We start from the raw sequence: 18,586 nt of genomic DNA, 5'->3' as shown, positions 1-18,586 counted from the left end.
GACTATCCAAAAATGACCACTGTTCACATTACCTGCCCAGAAAAATCACTATACAGGTTATTACGGCACATGTTAGATATGGGGGAGGAAAGTGAGCTCAGGAAGCAATATTATTTGAGAGCCATTAGATTACTATTAATTCAGGGTTATTCTGCGCTCAGGCCCCACTGCTGTGACAGATAACAAATTCAATGTAATATAACATACTAAAGCTTCTTGGCTTGGCCACAGCCCATTCTGAGGACCCCAACAGCAAAATATATCATGGAATGCTCTTCACTAGGGACTAACATCCACAAAAACTCATCTCATGGATATTGTTCTTCATATCTGGTCTATTCAGTTGAGCTGGAAGATCCTGCTTCATCTGCCTGGGTTGAGATACACACTTGTCAGTCAACCAAGCTCGCTACTCAAGATGATGCAGCTTTTCACGCCACCTGGATGAGCATGCTAGTCCTTCTGTGGCTTTCCAGGGCTGGGGCAGTCAGGAGCCCTCTACGCATCCTTTCCCACCTCCCACCTTGTACGTGTATCTCCCTACCATGGACCCTCTGGGACTGGCAGCTTCTGCTGACTTTGCTCCCTCTCCTTACAAAATGGACACTTCTTCTCTTACCAAAAAAAATCACCAAACACAAAAATAATTGTTTTTCAGCCAAGTGAGGTGTCCACACCTGTCACTGGCCATCTCAAAAGGCTGAGGCAGGAGAATCTCGAGTTGAAGGTCAATCTGGGCTATAATACAGCTAAACTCTGTTTTGATGTGTTGGGGGATGGAGGTCCTTAAAGCAGCTGTTCTCACCAGCACCTACATTAGGACCAGCGGCCAAACCTGCACATCAAGTCCAGGTCACCACTCATCCCTCCCTGGGAGGGAACACAGCCCATCTGCTTGGACTGGTTTGCTGGCACAGTCAATGCACCCTCAGTTTCTCTGCCACGTACCCTGAGCTAAATGTGCATGCCAGGGCGTGGCTGTGTGCTAAGAGAAACATCTGACAAACTTGGTTCACTGACCCTCCATTTACAGAGAAAAATGGGCTCTGTCTGACAGACGATGAAGACTGCTGCACTAACCTTAACAAAATTACGTTGGAACCTTAGACTTCAGGCTTTCCTTCACTCTGTGTTTTGAGTCATGTGAGCCCCTCTGAAGTTCCCACTGTGTGCAGTTTTATAGGAGAGGAAAACCCCTGTGGGCAGAGAGATGTTGGGCAGTGTTACACTGCAGCCCTGTCCCAGGGGTTCATGGGAAGACTAAGGAACAGTGCGCACCTCTCCATATAAAATGGGGGCAGCATAGCACCTCTCAGAAGGGTAGGATGGAATCAATGAGACTCCTGTCCGCCTTCTCTGAAGCTGGATGCTGAGGAGAAGAAAGGAATTCACCTCACCGGCAACCAGGGCAACTCAATCTGAAACTAATGAGTTTCAGGGTAGGAAAAAAAAATCTTTAAAACAGTCCTGACTTATGAAAAGGTGCTGAAAAGCAGGGAAAGGGTAGTCTGTGCCAGAAGGCATAGCAAGTTAAAGCCTAGAGAGCCCACATCAAGCATTTTTTTAATTTAACGATTAGATTTTAAGAAAGTGGTCCTCTCTGTACCTGGAGAAGGAACTGTATCCATGTTAGTTTAGGGGAGATGGGGAGGGTTGGGGAGGGTTGTTGGAGAGAGGGTTGGTCAGAGTCACATGTTAGGAACTTTTATGAACAGACCTGGAGAGAAGGAACTGTATCCATGTTAGTTTAGGGGAGATGGGGAGGGTTGGGGAGAGATGGGGCACAAGTCAGAGTCACATGTTAGGAACTTTTATGAACAGACCTGGGGGGAGGGGGCAGAGCCTGCAATGATGCTAAATCCTGCTCAGGTCTGGTGGTGGCTCATGCCTCAATGGTGGCAGGGAGCATCCCTTACCTCCTTCATTATGGCAGTACATGACTCTTAAAGGGGAGGGAAGGAGACAGAGGACTTGGCACTCAAAGGAAGGGGATGCTGGGAGGAGGCCTCCAGCCTTTGATGACAGGCTACATCAGTGGCCCTCAGCCCTGCAAGTCAGAGCTCTCTAACACCAACACTGACCCTCAGACTCCTCCATGGTCCAAAAGGAACCCTACTAAGGAGCAGCATGCAGGGTGAAAGTGAGACGGTGCTCTTGACTTGGAGGAAGGAAATTAAGGGGTCCAGCGGCTGGGGGTGTGTGCATTCAGGCACATGCTAGACACCCCCTAGGAACATCGCTCTCCTCCCAGGCAGATCACTGAGAACATACTTTGCAAACTGGATGTGCTCTACAAAGGGGAAGTGTGTACCAGACAAGAAAGTACAGTGTGCATTTTGCTGCATCCAGACATGATATTGTCCACTTCTGATTGGGCATGGTATCACATGCCTGTAACTCTAGTACTGGGATGGTGAAGGGAAATATTTTCTGTGTGCGTGTGTGTGTGTGTATGTGTATGTTTTGTGACAGATTTCAAATCTTACTTGGGGCCCCAACAGCAGAAAATTTGCTGGTCCAAAAATTGACAGTAGGTTATAGGCGATGAGTCATGATTGCTCAAAAAGCACGTCCTTCCCTGTAAAGGGCAGAAGGACCGTTCACTTCCTCTTGCCCCACTCCTCGCTTCAGCAAACCCAAGTGTCCTAGGTGTAAGATGCCCCAGGGATGCAGGAGTCTTGTAGCATCCTACAGAGGACACAGCTCATCCTGGAGAGTTCATGCCAGTCCCCTCCATCAGTCTCACCCAGAGGTCTATTTCACAGACTCTTCCTGGCTTCTTAGTCTTGTCAAGCTGTCCCTTAGGAGGATGTCTCCCACTCGCTCCTCATTTATGAGTTTTCAAGCGATTATAATCACAACTACGCGTTCCATGCATCCAGAAGACATCTGATTTTAATTTAATACCATCTCTATATCCCTCGACACCAACCTACTCCCCAGACAGCCATCACCCACCTCACAATACAACCAAATCAGCTGTTCAGAAGGGCAAGATGAGTATCTTTTAGTAAGATTGTTTTCCTTGATTACATCTCTTCTAATATGTAGCTTTTCTACTATGGCTCATTTCCAATATATATTGTATTTATTCATTTTTGAGACAGGGCTTCACTGTGTACTGTAGGCTGGCCTAGAACTTGTGATCTTCCTGTGTCAGTCTCCCTAGTCCTGGGGTCACAGGCATGTGCCACCATGCCTGGCTAAGACTTTTAACAGTTTGATGATACAACTATGGTAGAGTGGCTTAGAAATCTAGCCACAAGCCCGGTCATGGCACCAGCACTCAGGAGGCAGAGGCCAGCAGATCTCTGTGAGTTCAAGTCCAGCCTGGTCTACATAGCAAGTTCCAGGCCAGCTGGGGCTACAGGGAGAACCCGTCTCAAAAAGACCAAAAGAGAAAAAGAAATCTAGCCACAATCTGTAACATTTTTTACAGGAAAAAAAATGTGTTCGAAATGAATTTTCTGAATTACAACCAGACTGTAAGTGGTAAATAATAAAAACAAACAACAAACAAAGGATACCAGCTAAGGTTAGTCCACCCCCTGCTGTTCATATAGCAAGCACCTAGCATACAGAAACACAGAGCTAAGGAGCTTCAAATTTAATTCCAGATGGCATCTCCCTGCTGTCTCCAGGCTCAGGGAGGACTGTAATATCATCCTGAGCAGAGCATGATGATCATGCAAATTTGCTTCCCCCAAAGCCCTAATGTAGCCCAATGCCAAGTAGTCACAAATAGTTTTGAATTTTCCATATTATTATTTCATTAAGGCAAATAGCCAAGAACTGACTGTATCATAATAAAGTATTTTTACATTTTAAAGGAATAAATGAATACTCATAGCATTTGCAGTTAGGTGAAAGAGCTCTAAAAATGCTCCCATTTAAGGGAGAATGTGATGAAGTCTGGGGTGGAGAGATGGGAGAAATAAACTATCAAGATCCAGATACAATGTTTTATAGCTCCCACTATTCACTCAGAATTTGTATTCTTTCAGGCCAGCACTTTAAAGTGTTTCCCTAAATCTATTAAAAAATTAACAATAGACTGAACAGCATTCTTTAAAAAGTGTGTGTGTGTGTGTGTGTGTGTGTATGTGTGTGTCTGTGGGCACGTGTGTCACAGCATACATCTGGAACTCAGAGGACAACTTTCAGGAATTGGTTCTCTCCTTCCACCATGGGGTTCTGGGGACTCAAACACAGGTCATCAGGCTTAGTGGCAAGTGCCTACCCACTGAGCCATCTCACTAGCCCTCGAATAGAACTCTTTACTTTGAGCTAATGCTCTTCAAATTTGGTGGCCCCATCAGCCACCCTATCAAATCCATGGACATGGCCAGGTCCATTTGGTACTAAATTGGCTTCTCCTTCAGCCCTTGGTTGTCCCGGACCCCTTCTAGGTCACAATCATCTAACAGATGGTTACCACGGTGGAATCCTACTTGGACTCTACCAGAGTCTCACTTCTTCATTCATTAGCCACACTAAGACCAAAATTATCTATCAACTATGCATACCCATGCACCATGGACCTTACTGAGAACCTTTTGCTGCTGTTCCCCACTACTCAGGATCAAGTCCAAATTTAGTGCCTTGACTGACTGGCTCTGATAAGTCCAGCTGTGCTTCCCTAGGTCAGCCAGCCTCTCTTCCTGTCACCCTGCTCCCAGTGCCGTCAACATGTGTCACTCCTCTCACCTTCCGAACAGGACACATTCTCTTCAGGTCTCCCGCTAGAGCCGAGGCCTCCCTTACCAGAAGGATTGGCTCCTCCACTAGGATTCCAGAGCACACCCTGCCCCACCCTGCCCGCTCAACCCTGATCCCATTATTTGGCAACTGCCCTACTAGGTAAAGTCACTTGAAGTGAAGCAAAGGTAGCTTCAGTCTTCTTCCTTTTTTTCTTTTTCTTTTTTGTGGAGACCAGGCTGACCTTGAAGTCCTGGGCTCCAAAGATCCTCCTGCCTTGTCATGCATCATCACACCAGCTTCCTGAGTACTGTCACTGACTAGGCCTGAGCCTGGACACCCTAAGTGTCCCAGAAACATCTGCTGAATGAAGATGTTCATGAGCACACTCTGGGCCTCTCTCTGTGGTCCACCTTTAAGAATGAAAACATAAAACCCATGGAGTGGTGGCACACGCCTTTAGTCCCAGAGCTTGGGAGGCAGAGGCAGGCAGATCTCTGTGAGTTTAAGTCCAGTCTGGTTTACATAGTAAGTTCCAGACTAGCTGGGACTACAGGGAGGCCCTGTCTCAAAAAAGACAAAAAAAAGAAAGAAAAAAAGAAAGAAAAAAAAGAATGAAAACATGGGGCTGGAGAGATGATTCAGTAGTTAAGAGCACTGGCTATTTTTGCAGAAGACCTGGGTTTGAGTCCCAGCACCCACATGGCAGCTAACAACAGTCCATAATTTCAGTTACAGGGGACCTGACACCCTCTTCTGTCCTCTGAGGGCACTGCATGGCACTGGTGCCCCTCCATACATGCAGGCAATACACACATACACATAAAATAAAAAATAAATAAAAAGGATGAAAACACTCCAAGAACAATAACAGCATCAAGCACCTGGGGAAGAGGGTCACAGCTTTCAGCACATTATGCGGCCACCACATTTTGCCATCACACTGTCTCACAGCTGTCTGGTGTGTTCCTGTCATAAATGCTGCCAAAATTCAGAAATGGTTGATTCCATTTGTATGTTAAGATCAGAGAAGGGGTTAGGCCAGGCGAGATGGTGCACTCCATTAAAGAGGCAGAGGTAGGTGGATCTCTGTGAGTTCCAGGCCAGCCTAGTCTACATAGCCAGTTCCAAAGTCAAGGCTACATAGTGAGACTGTCTCAAACAAACAGATCAGCAAAGTTGATATATGATAGCCACCATACATACCCACCATCCTGTGTCAAACAAAATAGCTTATAATGAAAATTAAATTTAACCTATCTCTCCAAAAAGTACAGTACTTAAATTCTAGTAACCCAATTAAAAGACATACACAATACAAAACCTAGCCCTAAGTGTTTTCCCAAAAGGTCGGGGAGGGGGACCAGACATATCGTGTATGCTATAAAATCCAAGTGTTCCAAGCATCTATGTGCCCCTAGCTCAGCTGGCTCTAGTTTAAGAAATCCCCTTAATGCAAATCACCGGATGGATACAAAGCAAAAATGTCAGTCAGGAGTCTTGGCAATACTAGTTTTCTACATGTACAGCACTTCATACTTTTCAAACTTTTGCACACTCCCTGAAAGAGAGGTGTGTCAGCCCTTTGCCCCCACCATTTGACAGTTGGGAAAGGTAAAGGCCACAGTACCAAGCTTATGGCTCAAGGTCATAAAGCCAGTGAGTGCAGAGACAGAAGTCAAATCCAAGGTCCTGACTTCCAGGAATCTGTGTTGCTGCCATGCAACAAGCTCAGATCAGCTTGGACCACTGTTAGGGAAGGAGAGGACACACTATAGGACAAGAGTCACACCAGCATTAGTAGGAAACCCTTTCTGCTCTCCCTCCTTTTCCCAGCATGGTCTCCAAGACCAGGAAAGTGGAAGAAGCCACGGTCAGCATGAAATGAAAGAGAATGCATTTCTCCGTTCATGTCCTCTATCACTACTGCTTTTCTCTATAAAATCACCAACACCATTCTCCTAGGGTGCTAAGCATCAGCCATCAGTCAGTCAGACACTCCACCAGCCTTAGCTATTCATCCATTCTCTTCAAGGCAGGGAGAGTGACAGCTCAGGGCATGCCCTCGCCTAGGACAGGGCCTGGCTCACAGCAAAGACTATTATTTTTCTCCTTTCTTGTAAGTGTGTTCACTAGGAAGCAAAACTTCTTGAATTTTGCCAGTAAAACCAACACAATCCCTACCCTCCTGCACCTGCATCTGGCCCAAGGTCCAAAATGTGAAAAGAAAATCCAGAATTGGTTTATTATGATATCCTTAAGGAACTGACATTTAAAAGTGCTTTTAATAAAATAAATTATGTGGCTTGATAACTAAAATACAGAAGTCACAGACCATGAAACAATTCCTATGTATGAAATAATACCCACTGTATGCCAGGGACAAGGACAGCTCTGAATCTTGCCTCCAAGGTAAACTGGACCCACTTTTATAGGCATTGTACATACTGTGCCCAGGACTTCTGAGTGTTCTTCCAAAGAAATAATCAGACATGCATCAAGGTTTCTACACAAAAGGCTTTCATAACATCATGTATTACAGGAATGAAACAGAAGCGACCTAACTAGCAGGATGATTAAATAAATGATGGAATAGTCTCATGACTGAACACTAGGAGCATCAATCCTCAGATGTCAAATATTCAAATCAAGAGAAATTGCCTGTTATATAAAGTGGGAAAAGGTAGCTGGGCATGGTGGCGCACGCCTTTAATCCCAGCACTCAGGAGGCACAGGAAGGCAGATCTCTGTGAGTTCAAGGCCAGCCTGGTTTACAGAGTGAGTTCCAGGACAGCTGGGGCTACAGGGAGACCCTGTCTCAAAAAGACCAAAAAAAAAAAACCAAAATGGGAAAAGGTTGTAATTTTTTTCTTTCTTTTTTTTCCTTTTTTTTTTTCTTTTTGAGACAGGGTCTCCCTGTAGACCCAGCTGTCCTGGAACTCACTATGTAGACCAGGTTGGCCTTGAACTCACAGAGATCAGCCTGCCTCTGCCTCCCGGGTGCTGGGATTAAAGGTATGTGCCACCACTCTGGGCAGTTGCAATTTTTTTCTAAAGCATAGAAAACAGATGAAAAGAACATGTACTCCAGTAAGTCATAGATTTCTAGGCAGCAGACTTCATAGGTTTCTTATTTTCTTTTTGCCCTGTGAATTTTCTTTTTTACAAACAGCAGGGCTGGAGAGGTAGTTCAGCTGTTAAGCACACTGGCTGTTCTTGCAGCTAACAATTGTCTATAACTTCAGTTCCAGAGGATCTGACACCCTCTTCTGCCCTCTGCAGGCACTGCACGACATGGGTGCATTTACACACAGGCAGGCATAACACTCATACATATAAAATAAAAATTAAGTGATTAATTAATAATAAAAAGAATGATAGCCACCACCAATAAAAGTAAAACCTGTAGTTTAACTGGGGGTCTTCAAAACCACATTTCTCAGTAGCTTATCAGGTTTATTTGAATTTTTTAATTTTGAGAAAAATATATATACACTTATCCTTTCAATGATTTTCAAGCGTGCAGTTGGAACACATTGACCATATTCACACCGTACAACCACCAGTGTCTAGCTCCAGAACATTTTTTAACCCCTCAAACTGAGAGTCTATACTATATCCCCCTGAAGAGCTCCCTATTCCCCACTGCCCTGGCCACCAACTGTCTTTTTTTGTATGTGGCATATTTCATTTAACATAATGTCTTGTAATACATTATAATTTTAAAGCCTTAAAAAGTTTATTGTATGTGTATGTATATACACACTATACCATACTCTATAATAGTTTTTAGAATACATTTCATTTGATGATTTTGAAATGATAATATGTACTGTAATAAGCAAGTGGCCCCAGATTTAGTTCTTGGAGTACTGAACATACGTGGTATGTGTCATTTTGCATGAGCAGTTACAAAGCTCAATACAGAAGTCAGAATAGCAGCTGCCTCCAGGGCAGGTGGTCATGAAGTCAGTAAAGGGTCACCAGGGACCTTTCTGGGCTGATGGGCATGTTCCATATACTGATGAGTACAGACTGCTGACAGGCCTGCATTTGCCATTTATCAAAATGCATGGATCTGTATGTAAGTTTAAGAGCTGTAGATTTCATATGCATGTAAATTACATGTCACTTTTCTAAAAGAAGGGACTGTCCCCTGTCCCTCTCGGAAAGAAGACACCTGAGTAAGAATTTCCGAAAAACAAAGAGAATTCTTCAGTTCAATGACTGAAGATCGCTGCCACCACCTTAGGGACCTTCCTAAAAGGTCCTAAAATTCAGTCCAGCCTCCTTTGTATTCACTGTGGAAGGACTGGTTTGCCTAGGGAGGTTCAGTAGCTACCCATGGACTAACAGCCTACACCTGCCCAGCCTGATTGTCAGCTGTGAGCCCAGAGAGTGTCACTCCTCTGCCTGGGAGCAGAAATAAGGAGTGTCTTGTTGCAAGTCAGGCTCTAGAACAGCTGTTTTCCCAGATGATGCAATGCCGCATCTGAAAGCATCACCCATTCCAAAGAAACAAGGTCTCTGGAAGTCCTCTGGAAACAGGATATCAAGATGTGAGGTCTGAAGAATACCTTGGCCCTTACCTGGCTGGCTGTAAGCTGTCTTTCTGTTACTGTGGCATTGGACAAGGCTAAAACCATGAAGGTGGCCATGTTATCCTACTTTTTCTCAATAAATGGCAAGTTTAAATCATACTGAGCCATGGTGGATTTCCTGCCGAATTACTTTAACCACTCAGAAGTCAAAATTTTTTTTTTTCAATTTGCAGTTTCGTATTCCCCTCACTGCAAGACCCAGGGGCTGGCAGTTCTGCAGGCTGTTTGCAGGACAGCACCAAAGAATGCACAAACATCTTAAAAGCAGACTTGGAAACACAAAACAGCTGCACCTAAGCCCAAAGGCAAATCAGAAGGCAGCCAAGATGAAAATGCTTCCCTGGCTTAATGTTGTGTCTTAGAAAACAGCGTGGGGAATTCTTGCTGTGGTGGACTCACTAGTACTGCTTTGAAGACAGTGCAGCAGTCAGCTGTCTGAGTGAAGGGCTCACAAGGACTCTCAGAACCTAAAACCTTGGGACAAAAATACTCCTCTTTGGTCCCTCAAAATACGCCATGTCTGCTTGAATTCTTGAAGACTGTAATCACCTAGCTGAATTCGGCCTTCTTGGTTTTACCTCATCCAACTCCTAGGGAAAAGCTTCTGTTTTCCAGTCATGATTCCAGTTTAGTGTCCTGAGGCTCAGTTCCATTTTCTTTCCTAGTCACCTTTGAAACGAACAATCCAGGATTCCTACTTTTCACAGTCCCTCTCCCCCAGCTAGAGGTCCTCACCCCCTATCTTAGAGAGGGTGTGGAGATGCCTTGGGGCTGGGTGGCATGTGGGTGGAGTCTCACTTCTCCCAGTTCCCAGATATGGATGGAGCTGCAGTGTTTGTCCCTGAGGCTGGGGACAGTGAGGTCAGACCAGGCTGAGGAGAAGACTGCAGATTCTTACTGAAAAAAATGACCCCAGTACAGAAAGGCAATACTAGCTTAGTCTTAGGAGATTGTTTAAAAAGTAAGAAATCATGTAAAAAAACAAAAACAAAAACAAAAACAAAAAACAAAAGAAATCAGAGCTGGGTGTGGTGGTTGGTGCATCCTATGATCCCAGAACTGGGGAAGCTGAAGCGTAAGGAATGTGAGTTCCAGACCAGCACGGCAGAAACCAAACAAAAACACAATGAAAAACCCACAAACAAAAATCTAAAAACCAGTGAGGGCCTTTAAGTGCTAATATTGCAAAGTGCACAACCCCACCTGGAAACAAGGCTAGTTAACCTTTCTCCACAGGCCCTGGACAAGATCTACAGACTGTGTTTTCAAGTACCTCTTCAGCATCTCAGGGAACAGGGGAATAAATAATCCCTCTGCTCTGAAAAATAGGCAAGTTATTTGTTTTCCCAAGATGGACTTCCAAACCACTTTTGGCATGAAGAAGCCACCACATAAAGCTTTAAACCTTTAACCAGAAACCTTGTTAGTTGACTGAGATAACTCTTAAATGCTGTCCTTGTCTTTTAAACTTGTTAGCTATCACAGCATCAGGTGTGGTGTTTGGTTGTTGGACTGGGAACAGAATGCTCCCAAAGCCACGGAAACAGCAAAACAAACAAACCAAACCAAACCAAACCTAGGTTTGCACAGCCTGGTCTGAAGCCTGCTTAGTTACCTATCCTGTCACACAGTCTTCAATTCCGCAGACCTGAGCTGTCCACTTTGACCACAAGACAATTTAGAAAGAGACAGGGCCCTACCTCATCTTGATAAAGGCGATATGCAAACATCTTGCTCTTTCTTTGCCAGCATTAAATGAGTGTTCAGCTGCAATTACCCAGACTGCTTGTGAAGCGTGGGTTGCAGTAAACTATTTTCCAATTAGACAGCTTGTTCTGTGCTGCTCTGGTTGCAAAAGAGTTTCATGTGTATTTTCTATTATTTTTTTATTTATTTGTGTGTGTGTGTGTGTGTGTGTGTGTGTGTGTGTAGTATATGTAGGTCACAGGACAACTTGGATAACTTGCAGGAATTCAGGAATTGGTTCTTCTATCATGTAAGTCCTGGGGACTGAGCTCAGGTCATCAGGCTTGGTGGCAAGCACCATTACCCCCTGGCCCTCATCTGTATTTTCTTAGCCAGGACCTAAGCAACTTGAGTGCAGGGTATACATATCCAATACAGCACTGCTTTCTTGTCTTTTAAGATCATTTCTCTGGCAGTACTCTAGACTCTCTCTAGAAAAGAAACAGAACGAAAGAAAACAAGTATCACAAAAGCAGCCACCAAAATTATTTATTGTTTTTTCCTGCTAAGTTAATGAATTTTAGTTTCCCAGACCAGATCCAAGGCAGAAAACATAAAGCAACGTGTTGGCTATTTGAACTGAAATTTTTGTCACAATTATTGAAGAGGTCAGGCAGGCACACTGCAGGGTGAGGAAAAAAACGTGTCAGTTACCAACCGCCTGGTTTAAACAAAAATTCTTTTAAGCTCTACTATATACCCAAGAGTCTCATAAAGTCAACTGGAGAAATGCTCACATAAGGTTTGGGATGGGCAAAGTCAATTTCTATTGGTTGGTGTGAAACTATTGAGTATTATGAATGTCATGTGTCAGGAGCCAGCTTAGATTGCCTAGCACAAGACAAACGTTCACAGACCTCCAAAAATGTTATACTGTGTTTTGCTTACTATACTTCAAAAGGTAAAGAAGGCCAAGTGTTGCGGTGTATGCCTTTAATCCCAGCACTCCCTAGGCAGAATGAGGCAGATCTCCTGTGAGTTCAGTTCGAGGCCAACCTGGTCTACATAGTGAGTTCTATACCAGCTGGAGTTACGGGGAGACCCTTTCTCAAAAAAAAGAAAAAAAAGGGCAAAGGAATGTGTAATATAGGTAGATGTTCAACATTAGTTTTTATATTTAAATAAAGAAAACATTTGCAATTAAAAGGATGAGCTTCAGTTGTAAGAAAATGCTCTTACATGGATAGCTTGTATCTAGTAAATATTTAATCTCCGAGGCAACTAACAGAGCCATGGGTGCTAAAAAAAAAAAAAAAACACTTAATTTATATACCTTTCTTAAAAAATGAAGACACTCTCAAGTCTCTCTGGTATGGTACAGTAGGAATTGAACTGCTTCCAGTGAACACATGCCAAATAAGTGGTTGTCCATCCAAGGCCTCCTCTTCTCCCATTTCACCATGACTTTCTCCATCACCCCAAACCAAATTACTTACCACTAATGTAAAGCTGAGTGTGTCCACCTAACAAGTGCTCTGTATCATAAACAACATTACACTGTACTACTTCAAAACAACTTTTTAAAAAATTTATTTATTTTTATTTTATGTGTATGAGTGTATTGCCTGCATGCACGTGACTGCACCCGTCCCATTTCACCATGACTTTCTCCATCACCCCAAACCAAATTACTTACCACTAATGTAAAGCTGAGTGTGTCCACCTAACAAGTGCTCTGTATCATAAACAACATTACACTGTACTACTTCAAAACAACTTTTTAAAAAATTTATTTATTTTTATTTTATGTGTATGAGTGTATTGCCTGCATGCATGTGACTGCACCCGCGTCATGCAATGCCGTCGAGGTCAGAAGAGGGCTTTGGATTCCTCTGGAACTGGAGTTAAGGATGATTCATAGTCGCCATGTGAGTGCTGGGAATCGAACCCGGGTCTTCTGCAAGAGCAGTCAGTGCTCTTAACCACTGAGCCATCTCTCCAGCCCCTTTCAAAGCAACTTTTAAGGAAAGTGATCTGTTACTAGAAAGCGGTGTAGACACTGTCTACAAGTATGAAGGACAGGCTTGGAAAGAAGCAAATTGACAAAGGAACATTTAGGTTGCTCATCACACCACCTCAATAAATAAACAAAGGAACAGGCCAGCCAACCGCAGGATTATACCTCTGTGGCTCTCCAAACAACCAGATTTCCTAAGCAATCTAAAGAGAAGTATGTTAAATGAAGGTGTACTGCTAAAGAGGATTGAAAACATAATACAGAAGTAAGGACCAAAGTCACAGTGTCCTTGACTAAATATGGACTGTAAGAAAGTGCTTTCTATGTATGAATGACAAACTGGAATAGGCACCAAAGTATGCCAAGCATAAAGCCCAGGGTGGCCAGACAAAGCACATTATCCAGTTACATAAAGATATCCACTGAAACTTTATATTGCAAAAATACAAACAAGAAACCACAGTGTTTAAATAATAGGATAACATATAGCAAAAGGAATTACAGCACATTCATAAAGTCAAATAAAACTTATTATGCTGTCATTTAAAGTCATACTTAAATCCTTTTTCCTTTTGATTTTGTTGTGGGTGATGGTGATGGTGCTAAGGGTTGAACCCAGGGCCTCAATCATGGTAAGCAAGTACTCTACCACTGAGCTACATCCCCAGCCCCATAAACACTTTTAAATGATTTGGGGAAAATGCTTTCTTGTCTTGTAAAGCATTACACATACACCTTTAAAAAAAATAGGTTGGTTGGGCTGGGGAGCTGGCACAGCCATGAATGGTTCAGGCACACAACCAAAAATAGGCTGGCAAAAGATATCCAAATTATTAAAGAAGTTTTCTTTTCATAGTGGAAGTAGAACTGAACATGTCCCTGCTTTTTTAGTTCTTATCAAACTTTAAACAATTAAAATATATTACTTTAAAAAAACAGTGACAGGTTCTCATTATCTAGCCTGGACTGACTTCCTGACTCAGCTTCCTGAGCCCTGAGAGTCCAGGCATGCCCAAAAGCACCTTGGCCACACATATTTATAATTCGAAAAAAATTATATTGAAATTTATATCACTAAGACGGAACAGGTTGGTTGGGGGAGGGGGTCTCCCCTGCTGTTATTTAGAAACTTCGCTAGGGATTGGCCCTTCTGTCTTTAAGCACTTGGATAGTGTGCTCACAGTAGACACTCTGATCACTACCCTAGGCAAATCCACCTTGGACCTCCCATCATTACTCAGTGACCCTGAATGAAGTCCTTTCCCAATACAGGCCTCAGCCTCACACAACATTTGCCCCCTTCTATTCCTAAAAGTCTTGGTCCAGTGGAAAACTTTGTCAGGGACAGAATGAAAATTTGTTTCTCTATTCAGCAGACAGGAAGAGCATTTATGAACTTCTTTGTTCATGGGTTTCTCTATGCCCCCCCATTTATGACATTAATAATTCAAGGCACTCATAACTCAGAAGCTTAATTCTGAGTTTCCTGTATTAGAAAGGGCTATCTTCAGAAAGGATAGGCTGGAGCTGGTGACATGACTCAGTGGTTAAGAATATTTGCTGCTCTTCTAGAGGAGCTCAGTTCCCAGCACCTACATTAGGCAGCTCACAGCAGCTTGTAACTCCAGCTCCAGGAGATCTGACGTGCTCTTCTGGCCTCCTTGGGCAACAGCACACAAGTGGCATGCACACACACACACACACACACACACACACACACACACACGGAGATCTTTAAAAAGATTCAAAAAAGGATGGGCCAAGGAAACATTTTTAAAAACATGGCATATTCATACATGAATATGATGCTTGTTTATCACATTTGCCTTGAGAAACACTGACATCCCTGTTATGAAGCTTACTCTAGCAGTAACAATCCATATGTAAAGAAAGGTCTTTATCCAAAGACAAAGGCCTCAGGTTTGGAATGATCACACTACTGTACCCTCCTAAGTCCAGTGACTCCTTCAGAGCCATTTGAAATACTTCTGGGCATTGGTGGCACACACTTCTAGTCCTGTCTTGGGAGACTGGGGGAGGAAATCTTATCACCTAAGGGTGATCTGGCACTAGGCAGAATACATTTCTTTGAGAACAACTGCAGCTTTCTTTTCTCAAGTTGTTCTTAACATTTTCAGTGCTATTAAGAACCTTTCAAAATAGTTCTTTATTCTATACAACTTTTTTTTTTTTTTTTTTTTTTTAAGACAAGGTCTCACTGTATAGCCCTGGCTGGCTTGGAACTCTCTGCAGGCCAGGCTGACCTCAAACTCAGAGATCCACCTGCCTCTGCCTCCTGTGTGCTAGGATTAAAGGCATGTGCTAGCTAGGTGAACTTGTCTTTTAAGAAAATCAGAGACTTATACCTAGTGTAGAGCATAGGTCTGTAGGCCCAGAATCATCAGAGGAGTCAGAGGCAGGCAGATTTTTGTCAGTTTGAGGCTACAAAGTGAAACCCTGTCTGAAAAAAGAGAAAAGCACCGGGCATAGTGGTACATGCCTTTAATCCCAGCACTCGGAAGACAGAGGTAGGCGGATCTCTGGTGAGTTCAAGGTCAGCCTGGTCTACATAGTGAGTTCAGGCCAGTTGGTGCCACAGGGAGACCCTGCCTCAAAAAGACCAAAAAAAAGAAAAAAAAGAAAAGAAAAAGAAATAAATCAATCAAGAATTCTGTAGCTTCTGTAGCTGGTGAGATCACATGGGCATTTGCAGATATTTTAAAAGAAATACCTTGTCTAAACTACACCAGAGGGCCAGCAAGATGGCTCGGTAGGTTGCAAACTACTTGCCTCAAAAGCTTGGCAGTCGAGGCCGGGCATGGTGGCGCACACCTGTGATCCCAGCACTTGGGAGGCAGAGACAGGCAGATCTCTGGGAGTTCAAGGCCAGTTTGTTTTACATAATGAGTTCCAGGCCAGTTGAGGCTACAGGGAGACCCTGTCTCAAAAATACCAGAGTTCAATCCCCAGAACCCACATAAAGGTAGGAGAGAAATGGCACCACAAAAATTGTCCTCTGACCTCCACATGGGTGCCATGATGTGTGACCCCCCCCATACACTCTTTGTCTCTCTAAATAAATAAATAAATAAATGATGTAATTTTTTTTTTTTTTTTTGGTCTTTTCTGAGACAGGGTCTCCCTGTGGCCCAAGCTGGCCTGAACTCTCTAAGGAGACCAGGCTGGCCTTGAATTCACAGAGATCCGCCTGCCTCTGCCTCTGCCTCCAGAGTGCTGGGATGAAAGGCATGTGCTACCACACCGGGCACAATTTAAATTTTTTGAAGGTTCAAAATATGACAGCTAAGATTAAATTTAGGCCTAGGCAGAGCATCTGAAAAGCTAGAACTTATTTCTAAATTTCTAAGAATCTTGAACAAATAGCATTGTGCAAACGTGACTGCTGTAGGCTAAGAGATTGACAAAGGCCAGGGTAGGTGTAGCTTTGATCTTCAGGTCTGCCATTCACTACCTGTGTAGCCTAGACCTCTCATTCATCCTTCAGATGTAGCATGTGCTGAGATGTTCTAAACACACATTTGATGATCAGGAACAGAAGTGATTAACACTTTAGATTTTCAATCTGCAACAATGGAGACAGGAAGACAGTTCTATATAATTATCACGGTGTCTTACATACCTGTATGGTCCTACAAAATCAGTGTCTGCAATAATAAATATACTCATTCTTTGTTATGGTGATTATGTCCAATATTTAAAAGCAGGTCATTTCATTCCACAGAACTTTATTGTTTAGTGGAGAATTCAACCCCATCCCGACAGTTTTGGTTACTGTTGCAGCTCAAAAATTTTTAAATGTGATAACAGATCTGGAAAATTATGTCAGATTACTCCATAGTATTTGGGCTTCCTCCCTGCCACAGCTCTAAAAATGACAGAGAAGTCTATACACTGTGATTATGTTCATGAAGAAGTCTCTTGATAGCCCCCCCCAACACAGGTGCTGGGGACCACTACTGTGTGATGCCTTTACAGGATCATCTACATGCAGCTGTATGAAGTTTTCAGTAGAATCTTGCTCATAGTAGAATTTCCACTCTGAAAGTTCTGTCCACATTTTCTGAAGACATCACAAACAGATGCTTATCATCACAAACAAAACTCATTCAAGAAACATTTTAAATGATTTTGCCAGTCTTTGGTTCTTGACAGGTCAGAGACAAAAGCTGATGAGATCTTTTAATTTTTAACTTTTCATTTTGTAATCATCTCCAATGCATATGAAGCAGATGCTTCCTTTTCCTGATATTCACATGTCACCCCTCCACCTTCACATAGGAATCAATTCTCCAGAGAGATGAGCTACACCTGCTCACCCTGTGGCTCTCCAGAACTCCACTCATCTCCACCCCAAACACACAAGTCCTCAGAAGGAACAAAAGAGCATTTACCCTACTGGTTTGAAGCACAGTAAAAAGGAAAAATGAATCTAGACGCCTGAAAATACTCAGCTCCCATTCTCAAATCCTCTCCCAGGCCTTAGAATGCAACTGCATCCCGCTGGAAACCCCGTAAAAACGGTTCCCACAGACAAAGTGCGGGGTTCCGGGGCCCCAACGCTGCTGGCGACCCTACAGCACCAGATTTGCAATGACGCCACATGGAGAAAACACGAAAAAAGAACCAAGGACGAGCAGGCAAACATAATGTGCTCCGGTTCTTTACTGGTCCGAGAGGTAGGAAAAAAAAAGGAAAAAGAAATCCCAAAGTAGAGATACAGTCAGTGGTCCGCTTAGCCAGACGCCTCTGGGACACCCCTAATCCTAGGTTAGGAACCAAAAAGGTAAAAATTAGAATTACGTGGGAAATCAACTTGGAGACACTGTAGGGCAGATTCTCCGCACCATCACCAACATGTGTAAGTAAAAACCCAGCACTTATACTGGAAACTACATGTAGTCGTGGGCCCGAGGTTTACATAATCACAAATTACATAATACTCATCCTGTATACGAAAACCCCTTGTATAGGTGACGTTCCCCACCATCCCGTCGTTTGCCATTTTCCAGAGACAGCCGGAAAAAGTCTCCCGAATATCTGGGGGGTCGAGAACCGGGTGCTGGAAAAGTCACCCTTGACAAGCTGCAAGCGCTGGTCGCACGCTCCAGGGTCCGGGGGCCTCGGGGCAGGTGACTCCCCTCTGCCAGCATCCTCGGCGCGGGGCGTCCAAGGCCGAGGCAGGGCGCGCGGGCCAGGCGCAGGCGGCGGGGCGCGGCCGGGCTTACCTGCTCCCCGAAGTCGATGGCTATATTGGTGATGCCGAGCGGCACCAGGAACCGGATCAGGGGCCAGTAGTGCGTGAGCGCCGGGAATTTCACCATAGTCCCCGCCGTGGGCTGACCCCACGCACATCTGCCGGGCCAGGGGACGGTGCGGGCGGGCGGAGGCCGCGTCCGTAGGGGCCTGGGGCGGCGGCTACGGCGGCGCCCTGTGCAAGCGCGGCGGCTCAGCAGCTCGGCGAGCGCAAGTCCATCCCTGCTGCCCTCCCACACAACAAAGATCTGCCGGGAAAAAAAGGAGGGACGGTGGCGGCGGCGGCGGCGGCGGCGGAGGCTTCTGCCGA

The 18,586-nt window shown here is 44.2% G+C and overlaps 1 protein-coding gene across 1 annotated transcript in view; it reads right to left on the bottom strand.

The window, feature by feature from the left end:
- The window catches only part of Ankh (ANKH inorganic pyrophosphate transport regulator), a 146,677-nt gene extending 128,097 nt beyond the window's left edge, over window positions 1-18,580 (bottom strand). Inside the window, exon 1 of the mRNA XM_008821772.2 lies at window positions 18,249-18,580. Coding sequence (XP_008819994.1) covers window positions 18,249-18,344 — 96 coding nt within the window. The 5' untranslated portion in view covers window positions 18,345-18,580. The remainder of the gene's footprint in view (window positions 1-18,248) is intronic.
- Between the last annotated feature and the right edge of the window lie 6 nt (window positions 18,581-18,586).

Source organism: Nannospalax galili, unplaced genomic scaffold (assembly GCF_000622305.1).
Source record: "Nannospalax galili isolate Female #2095 unplaced genomic scaffold, S.galili_v1.0 scaffold207, whole genome shotgun sequence".
NCBI classification, from domain to species: domain Eukaryota; kingdom Metazoa; phylum Chordata; class Mammalia; order Rodentia; family Spalacidae; genus Nannospalax; species Nannospalax galili.
The sequence above is the reverse complement of the archived record's forward strand: the minus strand, read 5'-3'. Positions and strand labels throughout refer to the sequence as shown.